The 15,064-nt window shown below is 53.9% G+C and overlaps 1 protein-coding gene across 1 annotated transcript in view; it reads left to right on the top strand.

The window, feature by feature from the left end:
- Positions 1 to 425: 425 nt before the first annotated feature.
- Positions 426 to 15,064, top strand: part of SLC25A37 (solute carrier family 25 member 37) — a gene marked incomplete at its 5' end in the record, with an annotated part of 40,419 nt that continues 25,780 nt past the window's right edge. The window contains one exon of the mRNA XM_079707194.1: positions 426 to 638. Within this exon, the coding sequence (XP_079563320.1) occupies positions 426 to 638 (213 nt within the window). The remainder of the gene's footprint in view (positions 639 to 15,064) is intronic.

Genomic DNA, 15,064 nt, shown 5'->3' on the forward strand with positions numbered 1-15,064 from the left:
TCCGCTGCTCCGAATCTCCCTCCAGCCTCAAGCATTGCCCAATCCCTACGGTCCGGCTGACCCTCCCCAGCGACTGCCCCCTGGTCTGCCCCAAACCAGGCAGCACCACCCCACCAGGAGGTAAGACAACTTCCCGGGACACCCCAACGTCTCCTTTCGCCCCCATCCGGTAGCTTGGAAATTTGCAATGGGCAGTGAGGTCACACTGGGAGGCGGGTCCTCACTGTCCCGCACACCAATGGCGCGGCCGCGGCGGGCCTCTCCTTTCCCACTGATTGGTGCCCCTCTGCTCCACCCCAGCCCGCCATGGCGTCAGGCGCCGCAGCACCCGGGAGGTGGTTCCCACTTTAAAGAAGTGAAGTTTTTCACCCCCTCCCCCTCCCCGCCCGCCTCCTGCAGCCTCCCGCGCCCAGCGGAGCCGGCGGATGGAGCTACGCTGCGGCGGCGTAGGGAGCCAGGCTGGAGGGCGCAGGATGGATGGGGACAGCCGAGATGGCGGCGGCGGCGGCTGCAAGGACGCCGGGTCGGAGGACTATGAGAACCTGCCGACCAGCGTCTCCTTATCCATCCACATGACAGCCGGAGCGATGGCCGGGATCCTGGAGCATTCGATCATGTACCCGGTAGACTCAGTGAAGGTGAGGCGCGAGGGGACTTTAGGGACGGAGCGAGCGGAGAGGAGAGCGCGCGCGCGTGCGTTTGCATCCCGCGCAGGAGCAGCCTGGATGCAGCTCTCCGAAACCGCGCTCTCCTCGGGGCCGCGGCGCCCCGGGTCTCCTGGGTCTCACCGGGAGCTGGCGCGCGCAGCCGGGGCGCCGGGGAGCGCGCTGCGCAGCTCCTTCCGCTGTGAGCCTGGGCCCTGGGGGCACCCCCCGCGCCCACGAGGGTGCCCCAGCCGGCGCCCCGCTCCGCTGCTCCCGCCGAGTTCCCGGCCCGGGCTGCTGGCGGCGCTGCGGCCGGCGAGGAGGAGTGGCGAGCGCCGCTGGCCTCGGTGGTGGCGGCGGGGTTCCCGAGGGAGGCGGCCAGTGCAGCTTTGCACAGTCTTACCACTGTCTGGCCACGCGATTGGAGAGTTTGCGGTCCCGGGTCGTTGCGGCTCCAGCTGGCGCGCCCTGTGTCCGAGCCACGGCGAGTGGCGTCCGCCGGCCGGTGCCGGGTGGCCGAGGCTGCCCACACGTGCGCTGTCCCGGAGGGACCCGCCGCCGGGAGCGCTAATCACGCTCGCGCCGAGGAACGTGTCCCCGGTCCGGCCGGCCCGGCCACCCGCCCTCCGGCTGTCGAGCCGCTGAGAGGCAGTAAGACTTGCAATGACATTTGCCTTCTCATTTTATTGTAGGGAGGCGGGCAGGCAGGGAGAGCGTGTGCTATACAGCCTTTCTTACGGTTTGTGTAATAGACGTTCAGTTGGCCCGGTACTTCCCGGGTAGTTTTAAATGCATTTCTGTAAGGAGGCAGCTTTAGCCAGGCGGATTTTACCTGAGTTGCCCTCAGTCAGCCTGTTCAGGATACCGAATGGCTAGGGGATAAAGTGCTGACGGGGAGTAATTCTAGTACTGACACATTGCACTTTTGTGGGCAGAACTCATCTAAAACATACAGCAACCCTGGGGATTAACAGATGAAGAAACCGTGGCACAGAGAGGTGAATAGATTAGCCTGCCCGGACTCAGGAGCCAGCTGTATCCTCCGACTCCAGCCCCAGTGTGCTTTGGGAGATTTGGGGACCTCTCAGGGTGGCAGTTATCCTGGAAGGCAGGCCCAGCAGAGTTCCCCAGCTAGCATCTGTATCTTGTTGCTGATGCTGGCCCCATGTGAGTGGCGTGAAGGCCAGAGTGTCTAATGTAGAGGGTTTTCCCTGCCCTGGGCAGCTCTCAGAGCTGGCAGTCAGTGGCTGGACAGACACGGGTCCAGAGAGAAGACCATGGGCATTGGCAGTAAGGTGAGCCCAAGTCTTATATTGTGCTGCTGGGACTGAGCCATCACCCCTTCTCTCCCTCCGGCATCCCAGTGGGGAATTAAGGGAATGGTCCTTGCCTGCCAGGGTTACAGAGGCCATAGGGAGATCTTGTCTCTTAGGTTTTCAAAGGTGCTCCAGGAAAGACCCTGGACAGATACCAGGTGGCATTTGTATAGGAAAGAATCCCTCACATGTAATAAAATTCCGCATGTTTGAAGTTGTTGTCTCAGGTGCCTTGGACAGAGTGTGGGAAAGTTAGGAGCAGGGAGATGTTACTTGAGCAGGCACCAGACCCACTGGGTCGTGGAGATGAATGTTCCATCAAGGACCTGTACCACTTCTGAGGCCCTTGGCCTCTGCTGTGAGTTTGGTTCAGGGCATCCTTTTAGCTTATCTTTAGGATTAGGAATAGTCAGTCATGCCTTTTGAGCTCTCTGTGACACTCTGAAGAGGCCTTAATCTCACGTGTTTGAATTTTGTGATCTGTGTTTAGTTTCCTCCCTGCCCCTGCTGCTGCCCCGTGGATGCTGGTCTGTTTTGATCCATTTGTCACTGTGTACTTAGTATTACTTTCCGTAGCAGTTTTCACCTGTGACCAGGTTAATGTGGTGTGTATGATCGAAGGAGCTGGTCTTACCGTCCTAGGCAAGTCATTCTGTGGGGCTTGACTGTAAAATGAAGGCTTGGGTTAACGAACCAGGAAGGTTTTCTAGGTTCTGCGATTATAATCCTAGCTCTGAATAACGACCCTTAGGGGTTCTTCTGGTTTTGAGCATGCAGGTTTGGCTTTAAAGCCCCTCTTGTTTTTTGGCTACAACTTTCTTGGATTACTCTTTTCACTTTGCAGCAGGGATGAAAGGCACAGAGTTAAGTGGTATGAGCCCCGCTGTGTGACCCCAGTGAGGCTGCGGCAGAGTGCCAACGTGTGCCAAGACCAGCACGGTTGTCTGTGTCCAACATGAGATATGCTTCAGTCATGCAAATGCTCTACTTGGGGAGACCTTCACTGTGTTCTTCTTAAATATTTGGGAAGATGAAGACTGTGAGTAATTGAATCAGGAGCCCTGGGCTGGGGTTCAAGCCTGGCCCCTAACTTGTTTCATGCCTTAGGCACTGTTCTGTGCCTTAGTTTTGTCACTAGTAAAACGGAGGCTGTGGACCAGTTCAGTATTTCCCATTTTTAACCTGTCCCCCTTTCTACGGACACAGAACACTCATTGTCCTCTTTACGTTCTTGAAATTTCAAAAAGTTATTACACCTGAAGCCAAATCAATGTAAATTGTATCTTGAAAGGGAAAAAAAAAAGTTTTCTTTGATTTTATAAGGCACACAGTTTTAACCTGGTCTTGTAAAGTTCAGTGAGAGTGTCGGGTGGGCCTGCTTTTTCCAGTTTTTCTCTCCTAGATAGTGTAAACCATGGTGCTCAGGGGTGGTCACTTTCATTTCTGAGCCCAGGGAGCTGTTAGGTTGGGTCATTAAGTGCAGATAGGTCAGCCTTGCTAATGCTTCCCGTTGTAACATTACATACGCTTTCCCGTGAAGTCCCATCCCCCCCACCATGCCACCTTAATGATCTGCATTTTTCAACCTGGGTGGTGACCCATCAGTGGGAGCAACATTTTTTTTTAAATTAATTAATTAATTAATTTTTGGCTGCGTTGGGTCTTCGTTGCTGCGCGCGGGCTTTCTCTAGTTGCGGCGAGCAGGGGCTACTCTTTGTTGCGGTGCCTGGGCTTCCCATTGTGGTGGCTTCTCGTTGCGGAGCACAGGCTCTAGGCGTGCGGGCTTCAGTCGTTGCGGCACCTGGGCTTCAGTAGTTGTGGCGAGTGGGCTCAGTAGTTGAGGCTTGCGGGCTTAGTTGCTCTGAGACATGTGGTATCTTCGCGGACCAGGGCTCGAACCGGTGTCCCCTGCATTGGCAGGTGGATTCTTAACCACTGTGCCACCAGGGAAGTCCCGGGAGCAACATTTTTAAAAAGCCAGATTGGTGCGAGTACAAAATACAGACACGTGTGGCATGCGGTAAGGAACAGTGTTGCTCCATGAAATTCTGCTTGGCTGTGTGTGTGTGTGTTCCCTGAGTGGCTGTGTAAAGTGCACTTCCGGCTGGGGATTATGGGCAAAAACGTCTGAAAAACACTGAACCTCATAATCACTAGTGCCTCTCGAGCTCCAGCAGTCAACAGCCTGTGATTATTAAGTGGGTATTTGGAAGACTTTCGGCAACTTTTCTCCTGTTTCCTGTGTCTTCCTCTGTCACTTGTCCCCGCGCTGGTGGCATATGAGTACTCACTCATCCATAAAGGGCCAGGCTGCTGGGACCCCGTAGTGGTCCCAGGGGAGGGAGCGAGGGGCCTCCGTAGGGCTCTCACCAAAGGCTAGCCACGACTTGCTCCTTTCCAACCGGGGCTTTGCAGCCCCTCTACCGTGAGCCTCTCCCTGGCGCTCCAGAGGGGCCAGTGGCGTGGTCGCCTAGGCCAGCACTTGGGGTGGCTGTGAGAACCCCTGGTCGGGAGCGCTCAGGGCTGTGGGGAGAATGCCAGGTGGGTGGAGGAGGAAATTCCAACCAGATTAGGCACACCGCTCGCGGACCATGCTGAGTCCTGCGGTGGCGAAAGCAGGGGCAGGCAGAAGGAAACAGGAAAGATTTGAAGCGAGGGAACTTCCGCTGACCCTTTCACAGCCCTTCTCTTGTTTTGCTTGTCAGGGAAACTCAGTCCTCAAGCTCTGCTGGGGGAAGCCCTCCTTCCCCGCCAGGGTGCAGCCCGATGGCAGGGCACTGACAGCCGGCCGAGTGGGTTAAGGCTCAGCCTTCTCTCGAGGAGCTGGTGGCCGCCGAGCCAGTTGGAAACCTCGCTTGGCCTTGGGGGTTTCTGTCGCTGGCCCTGCTGAGCTCGGAGCAGCAGCAGCAGCAGCAGCGAGCCAGGCAGGTGCCAGGAGGCTCTGTATTCCTCCACTTCTGACTTGGCTCATCCTTCCTGGTCCCAGCAGCGCAAGCTGACTGCTAGGGTCCTCTGGGGAGGTGGGGGGCAGGGGACGGACGAAGGCAGCCGCCAGTGTCCCTCCCACCCACTCCAGTGCTTTCGAAACCAAGTATCGTCCAGTAGATGCCATTCTGCGTCGAAAGGGCGTGAAATCCCAAATTGCTCTCGTTCTTGCAACAAAATTACAGTGATCTTTCCTGTCTCCTAGAGATCCCGCCCCTCCCTTCTCTTTTCTGCCCTCCTTCAGTGGGAGGCGCTTTTCTAAAAGGTGGATTTCCGAGTGGCGTGGAGCCCAGCGAGGAGTCCTCTTGAACTTCTGTCCGGTTGTCTGTTTCATGAACACCCAGGCCGCGTGCTGATGCCCAGGGCTGGGGTCTGCTGGAGGGAGTGGGAGCAGGGATCTCAGGCGGTCCCAGATCAGCACTTGGCCCCCATGTGGCCACTTTCCTGCCGGCTGCTGGCCCCCTCTGCCCAGAAGTGGGGGAGGGGGAAGCCTGGGCAAAGGGCTTGGAGGGGAGCCCCTAGGCTTCTAGTTGGCAGCCAAGGCGGCCCCACCTCTTTAACAGCGGGAGGCACTTGGGGCTAATTGAGGGGATTCAGTTACATTGTTTAAACCATACAGGGGTGTGCACATGAAGTGTGGGTGGGGCGTGTCATGTGGAAGGAAGGGTGTGGCTCTGTGGAGAAGGCCTTCCATAGTTTCCTGGTTTCCGTTGGGCACCTTTAAGCCATCTGTGGCCCTTTCATTGAAGAGGGCTTTTGTCCCACCGCTCTTTGGGGCGGTGACCCATCTCCAGACTTGAGTCCCACTTTCCTTCTTTTACAGGCTTGGGTTCTGGACCCCTTCTGGCTTTCCCTGACCCACTGGATGAACTGGCTTGCTTGTGTTCAAGGAAGCCTTTGGTAGTCCCTCTTGAACCCCAGAACTGGCTCTTTTCATATCTCCCCTGGTACCCAACCTTTCCTGCTCAGAGAGTTTTCTTTTTGTTTTTAATCTTCATTGAGTTCTGCTTCTCCCGAAGTCTGCCCTCCCCTCCCGGCCTCCGCCTGGAATGTTTGCTGCCGCCATTTTTCATAGGAGGCTTGCATCTGATCACTGTCTCTTTAACTGCAAACCTGCCCTCAAGCTCCTTCTGAGCTGCAGTTTCTCACCCTCTGAGAACTGTCTTGGGGCAATTCAGATCCCAGTCTTGGACTTACCGGTTGGGCGGGACACTTAGCTTTTCTGAGGTCTAGTTTTCTTATCTGTGAAATGCAGACACAAATTTTCTTCCTGCTTTTTCCCACCTGAACCAACTTTCCATTGCTTCCTTCTTCCCTTGCTTTCCCGTCGGAACCCATGGAAGTTCCTTGTAACAGGCTCCCTTACATCTTCACTGAGTTCTCCTTCCTCCTACCGGTGCTGATGGAAATCCAGCTCTTCTCCTGAGACCCCCACTTCCCTGAAGCCTCTCAAGAAAAGATGGTTCCCATCGCCTCAAACCACATGCCTTGGGGCTGCTGCCCTCTGGCTGTTAATCACCCACCTTATCAACTGCTCCTCCCCTTTGAGGCTCCCACCATCCACTTCCACCAGTGTCCATCCCTCTTCTCTCTCTGTCCCCACTCACCTCCTACTCTACTGGGATGGCAGCATGGGTAGGGGCAGGGGCCCTTGAGCCAGACTGCATGGACTAGGTCCTGCTTCCCACTTGGGTGTGACCTGGGGCAAGTTTCTTCATTCACCTCTCTGCCCAGTTTCCCCACCTGTAAAAAAAGGACAAGATGGTACTGATGTCCCAGGTGGCTGTGAGGGTTACGTCCTTACAGCGCTTATCAGAGCCTGCTGTGTGTGAGTGTCCTCTAGGTGGGAGCTCTCAGCTTCACCATGATCATCATCAACGACGTGATCCAGTCACTTTCCCTCTTTCTCTGGATGTTGGCGTCTGGCTCATAGACTGCTCCACTACCCTGAATCCCATCATCATCCTGAGACTGTCCCCTCTTGGCCACCACCCAACTAACACCCAAATCCCTCCATTTTTTTTTTTTTTTTGCGGTATGTGGGCCTCTCACTGTTGTGGCCTCTCCCGTTGCGGAGCACAGGCTCCGGACGCGCAGGTTCAGCGGCCATGGCTCACGGGCCCAGCCGCTCCGCGGCATGTGGGATCCTCCCGGACCGGGGCACGAACCCGTGTCCCCTGCATCGGCAGGCAGACTCTCAACCACTGCGCCACCAGGGAAGCCCCCCTCCATTCTTTATGTTGCTCAGGTCGAGGGCCGTGACCTCCACGGGGCCTTGTCCTGACCCAGAACCTTTCCGCCTCTGAAATCGTGCATTCAGACGTCTCATAGCCTGGCCGCAGCTTTCGCGTGGTCACACCGTGCTAGGGCTCCTGTCTCTTCTCTCTCTTCTCTCACCACATCCCTGGCTTCCTCAGCCCATCACTGCAGCCACTCCCGGGCCCGCAGTTTCTCTGCCTTTGGTTCTTCCAACGCTGGCCTGCCCACACCTAACCCCTAACAACCCACCACCCGCTGGGCAGCCGAGCCCTTCGGGAGAAACCCACACTGCTGCCCCGTGTGCCAGGCCTCTGGGGCCCCAGCCTGTCCTTTCCCGTGTTCTGGTCAGTCTGCTTTTGTCCTCCTCAGCAGCTGCTTCAGACCACCTTGCTTCTCAGACCCCCACCCCTCCACTTCTCTCAGCCTCAGTGTGGCATCTTGCTCCCTGTTTATAGAGGAACCAGGCCCCCAGGCAGACTCTCCTGTGACTGTCCTTCCAACTAGCCTGCCGTCCCCGGCCCCTCCCTCCTCCTATCTTAAGGTAAGAGGGTGTTTCCTTCCTCTAAGGGGAATCAGCGGGGGAAGGGTGACGTGTAGGGACCACCCCATACACCTGGATTTGAATCCTGGCTCTCCACCTGGGCCACCTTACTTGACCTCTCTAAGCTCAGTTTCCTTGTCTGCAGAGTGTGGATGTGAATCCAAAGACCTACCTTATAGGGTTGTTGAAAGAATTAAGCGGGGTGACACATGTGAAGCTCTTGCTGCAGTGCCTGGCACCTAAGTTCTCAATAAAGGTCATGGGGGTAGTTATTTTGGTCAGTTGTCTCATGAGTATCCCAGTTCCAGTATCCTTAGCACACCCCCACCCCACCGTTGGTTCCTTCTTAGAAGCATTTCTATGTCCAGTCCGTACTTCTCCCATCTTAAATAACGAACCAACCCCAGGCAGCTCACCTTGAGCCCATGTGCCCTTAAAATAACAAATGTTCAAGAAGGATGGTTGACATTCAGTCTCTCCCTCCGCCCCTTGTCACCCCCCAGGCCTCTCTGGGTTTTTGTGCCCGTCACTCTGCTGGCACTAGGGTGCCGGCGATCTCCAGGCTAATAAGTTCAGCCATCGTTTTCCTGGCCCCTCTGATGACAGGCAGCCTGCTGGTCTTCCTCAGAATTCTGCCCTCTACCTTCTTTTCTTCCCTCGGGACACGTCTCCATTTCTGCCTGGGTCCTGATAACTCGCAGGTTGCATCTCTGTGTCTCTGGTCCAGACTCTCTAGGAGCTAGATAAACAGTTGCCTTGAAGACATGTCCGTTTGGCTGCCTTGGTGTCCATCATGGACGTCCTGCCCTCCCCCTCTGGCCTGCCCTTTGGCCTAGGCCCCCTCCCCCAGAAAATTGGGGATGGCCTTCAGCTTTTCCCCCACCTCTTCCCCCCTTCCCCTTCTCCCCATATGCTTCCAAGACCTGTCCACTCCTGCATCTGTAATACCTCTTAATTTGTTCTCTTCTCCTTCCGACTGCTTCTCCCTTGGTTCAGGGGACTCAGCAGCTGTCGCCTTTACATTGCACACTTCCCTGATCACAGAGTCACAGTTGAGCAAACCCTCCCCTCCACTCACCCACACTTCCCTATTGCCCGGCCCTGCTTTTTCTCCACAGCATGTGTGACCTTATAACACACAATCCTGTTAATTCGTACGTATTTGTTTATTTATTTATTTTTCTGGCTGCGCCACCCAGCTTGTGGAATCTTAGTTCCCTGACCAAGGACCGAACCTGTGCCCCCTGCAGTGGAAGTGCGGACTCTTAACCACTGGACTGCCAAGGAATTCCCTCATATTTATTACTTATATTGTTTACTATTTTCTTCATATCTGTAATGTTATTTACATTGTTTATGGTCTCCCTTCATTGGAATGTCAGCTCCCAGTGGGCAGGAATGTTTTACTCCTTTGTCCTTTGGTGTGTTCCTATTGCCAGAAGCAGTACCCGGCACACCGTAGGTGCTCAGTTAAGTATTGATATTTGTTGAATGAATTCCCACAAATCCGCCCTAGCTAGTCCTGCACACTCCCAGTTTTCTCTCCTTAAATAGGGAAGAGTAGCAATACCCATCCTGCCCACCTTTCAGATCTACTTATTGGAAGAAAGTGCAGCCAGGTTTGCAGTGAACACAGTTGAAAAAGCATAAAGCTCTCTGCAGGTGCCAGGCTGTGGTATTTATTATCAAACCAGGACCGTGTTAAAGGGGTAAGGTTAGCCGATTGGAATGGAAAGTCCAGCCTGTTCTCCATGGTGCTGCAGAGCCTGCAAGGGGCCTGAGGGGGTAGAGAGGCAGCCCATTGTCTCAGTTCACATCCATTGGTGTCTCCCCCCACCTGACACTCCCCTAGCTGTCCCCGTTGCCTTCAGAATAAAACCTGGGCTACCTCGCGTGGCATGCAAAGACCTAGATCTTCTCCCCCTCTGACTTAGCCACCGGGGATACGTAAAGGTTTTCTGTGACTCCTGGTTGAATGAATCAGTTGTTTGAAAAAAGATGTGGGGGAAAAAGTGCTTTAAAACCTGCTATGAAACAAATGCTAGTTTTTGTTTTGCTTAGCGTTGTTTGGAATCTCTACTGTATCTTGGTCACAAAGAGACTTTCTCAGCCCTTTTGCCTGTCCCTTTCTTGCGGTAGAACCCATAAGCCTCAGTGAAACCCTGATGAGGCTATTAATTCATCTGGCCACCCACTTCATTCATTCCACACTTAACTGAGGGCCCCGCCTACCCCGGGCAACAAAAATAGGTCCTGGCCCCTATTTCCAGAGCCCGCTCCCTATAATTAGACCCTGAGCTTAGGTGATGGGACCGGCTGGCTCCCTTTGAGGAGATGAATGGCCCAACTTGATATTTGCTTTCAGATGGGCATGAGGGCTGGGGTGTGGAGTCTGGAGGGCCCAGGCTGCCATCTTGAACGTGTGGAACCAGATTGGGAGTGTCACTGGGATGTCTTTGCCTGGCATTCTTGCATCGGCTCCTGTCCCCGTGGGAGACACTGGCCCTCAGTTGTACTGTTCCTCCGTGCCCACCCCACCCCCCATCCTCTTCCTCGCCCCTGCGGTTGTTAGTCATTCTGGAAGCTGAAATTGGCTCACAGAAGGTACCTTTGAGAATCCTCTCACCGCACCCTCCCAGTAATCCCAGCCTGCCGGGAAGGGCCGTTGTCAGGTCACTAAGAGGTGTTTTGGTTTCACATTCATGCTTTCTCTCTGAAGAGAAAACAAAACATGTTGAAATAGAGAGAAATCCCAGCAGCAGCTTGGTTGAAGCAAGAGTTGCATAACAGGTTTAGGAAATGTCTGGCCACCGTGGATCAGGTGAGGGGACGCTGCCGCTTCGTGTCATGGAGAGGACGTCCTCTGAGGCCAGCAGCCTCCAGATTCATCACACACATCCTGCGAGAGACTCAGAAAGCCACGGTACCCTGAGGTCCAGTGGCAAAAGCCCCTGATGGACCTCTCACTGTAGCGACAGCCTTTGTTCCCTGGAGATGCTGCCGTGGGCAGGGGCTGGGAAGGGGGGCATGTCTGTCAGACTGGTGCTGGTGTTGAAGCCCCTAGAAAGGGCACTGAACTAGGAGGGCGTGGGGCTGGCCCCATGAATTTAAGTCCCAGTCCTGCCATTCACCAGCTTTGAAACCTGGACGAGTCATTTCTCTGGGCCAGTGTCTCCTTGTCTCATAGACTATTATTAGTCACCTAGACTAACATCATCTGTTTACCTACTTGACAGGGCTGTTGAGAAGCTCAGGTGGGATCATGTTTGCGGGCGGCTTTTGTGAACCTTGACAGGCCCAGCTAATGGCAGAGCATATCAGAGGCAATATGCTTAGTGATTAAGAGCTGTTCAAGTTAACAGCACGGGCTCTGGGGCTAGACTCCCTAGGCTGGTGCCTGGACAAGTTACTGAAAACTCTCTGTGCCTTATTTTTCTCATCTGTGAAATGGGGATAAAATAGTACGCACCTCAGCGTGTTGCTATGAGAATTAATTATGATCCATCCACCTAGAGTGTTAAGAAGAGCGTCAGGGACATGGAAAGCACTCCTTTAATATTAGCTCGTAACATCATTTCTGAAAGTGTTATTTCTTGAATGCCTGATTATGCTTGTATGTTGCTATTGTAATTGTATATTGCAGTATTTTTGTATTGTTTCAACCCTATATTCTGTCCCTTGATCCTCTTAGCTCTCCTTTTTTTTTTTTTTTTTTTGCGGTACGCGGGCCTCTCACTGTTGCGGCCTCTCCCGTTGTGGAGCACAGGCTCCGGACGCGCAGGCTCAGCGGCCATGGCTCATGGGCCCAGCCGCTCCGCGGCATGTGGGATCCTCCCAGACTGGGGCACGAACCCGTGTCCCCTGCATCGGCAGGCGGACTCTCAACCACTGCGCCACCAGGGAAGCCCTTAACTCTCCTTTGAAGATAGGAAAAGGCATGTGCAGTTTCTCATTTCATAGATGAGAAAACTGAGCTTCAGAACAATCACATGCCCTGAAACTTGGGCCTCTTTCTGCTGTACCAGAGTTGAGGAAAGGAATCAGGTAGGAGCAAGCAAGTGAGGTGCTGGGGTGCAGACTCAGATGTTAATGATGGCAGAACCCTTGAGCTGGGTTCTGAGAGGAGATGATGGGGCCTCAGCTGCATTCTTGGGAGGGAGGAATTGGAGTTGAGGGAACACCAGCAGGAAATCAAAGTGTGGCATGGAACACGGGGCTCTAACATATAGGTAGGAGTTCCTGGGTCAACTACTCTAGTATGCAAGGCAAGCGGATGATGACAAATGGCTATTGCCGTAGGATATTTTTGGCTCTGCCTGGCTTCTCTCTCTGGAGCAAGTTGCAGCTCTCATTTCAGCAGTGTGTCAACGTTGGACTCAATATAGTAATTTGAATTTGGACTGGCCTGAGGATTCCTTGCCAGAACACAGCCGGAAAATGACCTGTTGGGAAGAGCATTACCTCATAGTTCCTCGGTCTGCTAGGGCTGCAGTTTTCTCATCTTAAATAGGGCAGAGTCACAATGCCTGTCGTGCCTCCGTTTCAGGTCTACTTAATACATCTAGTAAGAAAATACAGCCCGGTTTGCAGTGAACAAACCTTTATACCATTTAAAAAGTATAAAGCTCTCTGCAGGTGCCAGGTTGTGGTATTTATTATCAAACTGGGATCCTGTTAAAGGGGTAGGGTTAGCTCGTTGGAATGGAAAATACAGGCTCTGGTTCCAGCCACTGCAGGATTTGCTACAGCTGCATGGCCTTGGGCACTTCACCTCTCTCCTTACACACAGTGTCTCCCATCTGTTGAATAAAGACCAGGGTGGCCGGCTGCCGCCGCCTCTTTAGCTGGGTAATGACGAAGAGCCAATTCTACTCTGGGGCGTGCTCAGAAATACATTTAAAATTGATGATGTAGGACCAGTGACGAGCGGGGCCGCATACGGCTGGCTACTGTGATGAAGGCCAGTGATTAAGGCCGACTTCAGGGAGTGAGGGCCCCGTGCATCTCCGTGGGGTTATCACCTTAGAGGCTCCATTTCACTTTTCAGGTGAGTCTGCCTCTTTGAGTGGCAGGCGTGTGAGGCTGGGGACCAAGGGAGGTGGCTGATCATCCTGAAGTGTGTCTCTGTGTATCTGCTGATGCTCTTACCTACCTTGGTCCCTCCCATCTCTGTTTGCCTTGGTTGTTCATGGCCACTGACCGTGAGAAGTTAGAGGGGAAGGAGGTAGGACACAGAGGCCTTTGTCTCGGGGTCCCTGCTCCTCCTTTCCTCGCGCTGCCGACACGGAGGGTTTTGCTTGCTCATTGCTTTGCCCTGGGCCTGGCAGCCAGTGTGGAAGGTGGAGGTGGAGAGTGGGCGCTGGCAGCCCGCAGGAAGCTTGCTGGCTGGCTTGCTGGGGGTGGGAACATGCAGGGCCCTGCCTCTGGCTTGCAGCGAGGTACTGTGCTGCCCTGGAATAGAGGTGGTCCCATGGGTGTCTTGGGGCTGTCTCCAGCCTGGATTAAAGGAGTGGGTGGTTGGCAGATAATCAGATCTAAGAAGTCAGAATGGAGAAACAGGGGGAAGCCTTTCTTTTTTTTAAGTAGTTATTTATTTATTTATTCATTCATTCATGCTGCACCGGCTCTTCCTTGCGGCACACAGGATCTTCCTTGCGGCGTGCGGGATCTTTTAGTTGCAGCATGCGGACTCTTAGTTGTGGCATTCATGCAGGATCTAGTTCCCCGACCAGGGATCGAACCCAGGCCCCCTGCACTGGGAGTGCAGAGTCTTACCCACTGGGCTGCCGGGGAAGTCCCGGGAAGCCTTTCTAAAGGAAAGAGGATGCTGGTGTGTGTGTACATGAGTGTGTGGGTGGAAGGCCGAACCTGGGGTGTGTCACTGACTATAGAACCAAGCCTCCTTCCTTAGTCACCCTTTCCACGGCTTGTTTGCTAAATGTTGGCTTGCATTAGCATGATTCACAGAAACATCTCTACCGAGAAAGAGTTAAAAGGCATTTGTAAAAGGGCAGCTTCATCCCCTGGACTTCACTGAATAACTAAATTAATTCAGGCGTGGGAGCATGTGGGTGTGACCACATGTGCTGGGCGCTGGGAGCTGGGGGGCTCGACACCTCCGAGGTCACCCCACAGCAGTCCCCTGTCTGCCAGGAGGACAGAGCTATCAATAAATCATTTCCGGAGGGGGCGGTGAGCCTCTTCTCATGGAAACCGAACCTCAGGAGCAGTCAGGAAAGGGCCCCTCGAAGAAATAATGTCTCAACATATCTGTATATAGACTGAAGGAGAAGTAGATGTTAGAACAAGGCTGTACGATTCCCTGTCCCCTAGAATGTCATGGCCTGTCCCCAGGCCATGATGGCCTGGCCATCAGCAGGACATCCTCTCCTGACATTCTGATTTTGGGCTTCTGCTCTGAGCCTTCTGATCACAGAATCAGCTGAGAAAGTTTTTGGGGTTTGGGGTCACACTGGGGCCCCCACGTGGGACCTGCCCCACATTCTGAAATTCTTCTTCTCTCCCCACCCTGTACTGAAATTTTACTTCACTGTTTGGCCTCCGAGTGACTGCCTGGTGGCATCCAGGAAGCCCAGCCTCGTCCCTGGATGAGAACTTTCACTGCAGAGCTGAGGACCTCGTCCCTGGATGAGAACTTTCACTGCAGAGCTGAGGACCAGAGGAGGGTGAAAACACAGAAGAAGGGAGGAAAGCTGTCATGTCAAAGGCATTTCTGCTCATAACTGGTTCGTAATTGATTGGTGACATGACTGGCATATGCCAGCTGGAGCAGCAGCCAGACAAGTGGCTAAAAATTAAAAGTCACATGACTTGTCGAGGTTTACGGTCTGCCCGAGTAACCTTTTCGGCCCAGGTCACAGTTCGTAGGGTGACCTGAGAGGCATGACAAACAGTGTAGGTGACCACTTGGCTTTCTGAAGGACAGAGGTTGACCTGGCGCCCCATACAGGGCCCTGTTCTTGACACTCAGATTCCTATCTCATTCCTTGTCGCTTTTTAAAGGCAGCTGAATAGCTGGACATTTTTTCGTGCCCTCTCTTTCCTTTGAGCCCTTCTGTCTCCGGTGGATCCTCCTATAAATGCAGAGGGTTCAGTTCCTGGGGCTTATCCATCAACCTCCAGTGGTTCTGATAAAGGCTGGAAGCTGGGCTCTTGAGGATTTTCCTCCTGGTGCCCATACTAGTCCAGGTTTAGACAGAAGCTCCTGGATCTCACAGCTTCTAAAATCTGAGTCCTGTTTCTCCAAAACGCTGGTCCAGTGACATGGGCAAGAGTCAACGGACCCCAAGGCCAGCCCT

Source organism: Hyperoodon ampullatus (genome assembly GCF_949752795.1).
Source record: "Hyperoodon ampullatus genome assembly, chromosome: 6".
Lineage (NCBI taxonomy): Eukaryota > Metazoa > Chordata > Mammalia > Artiodactyla > Ziphiidae > Hyperoodon > Hyperoodon ampullatus.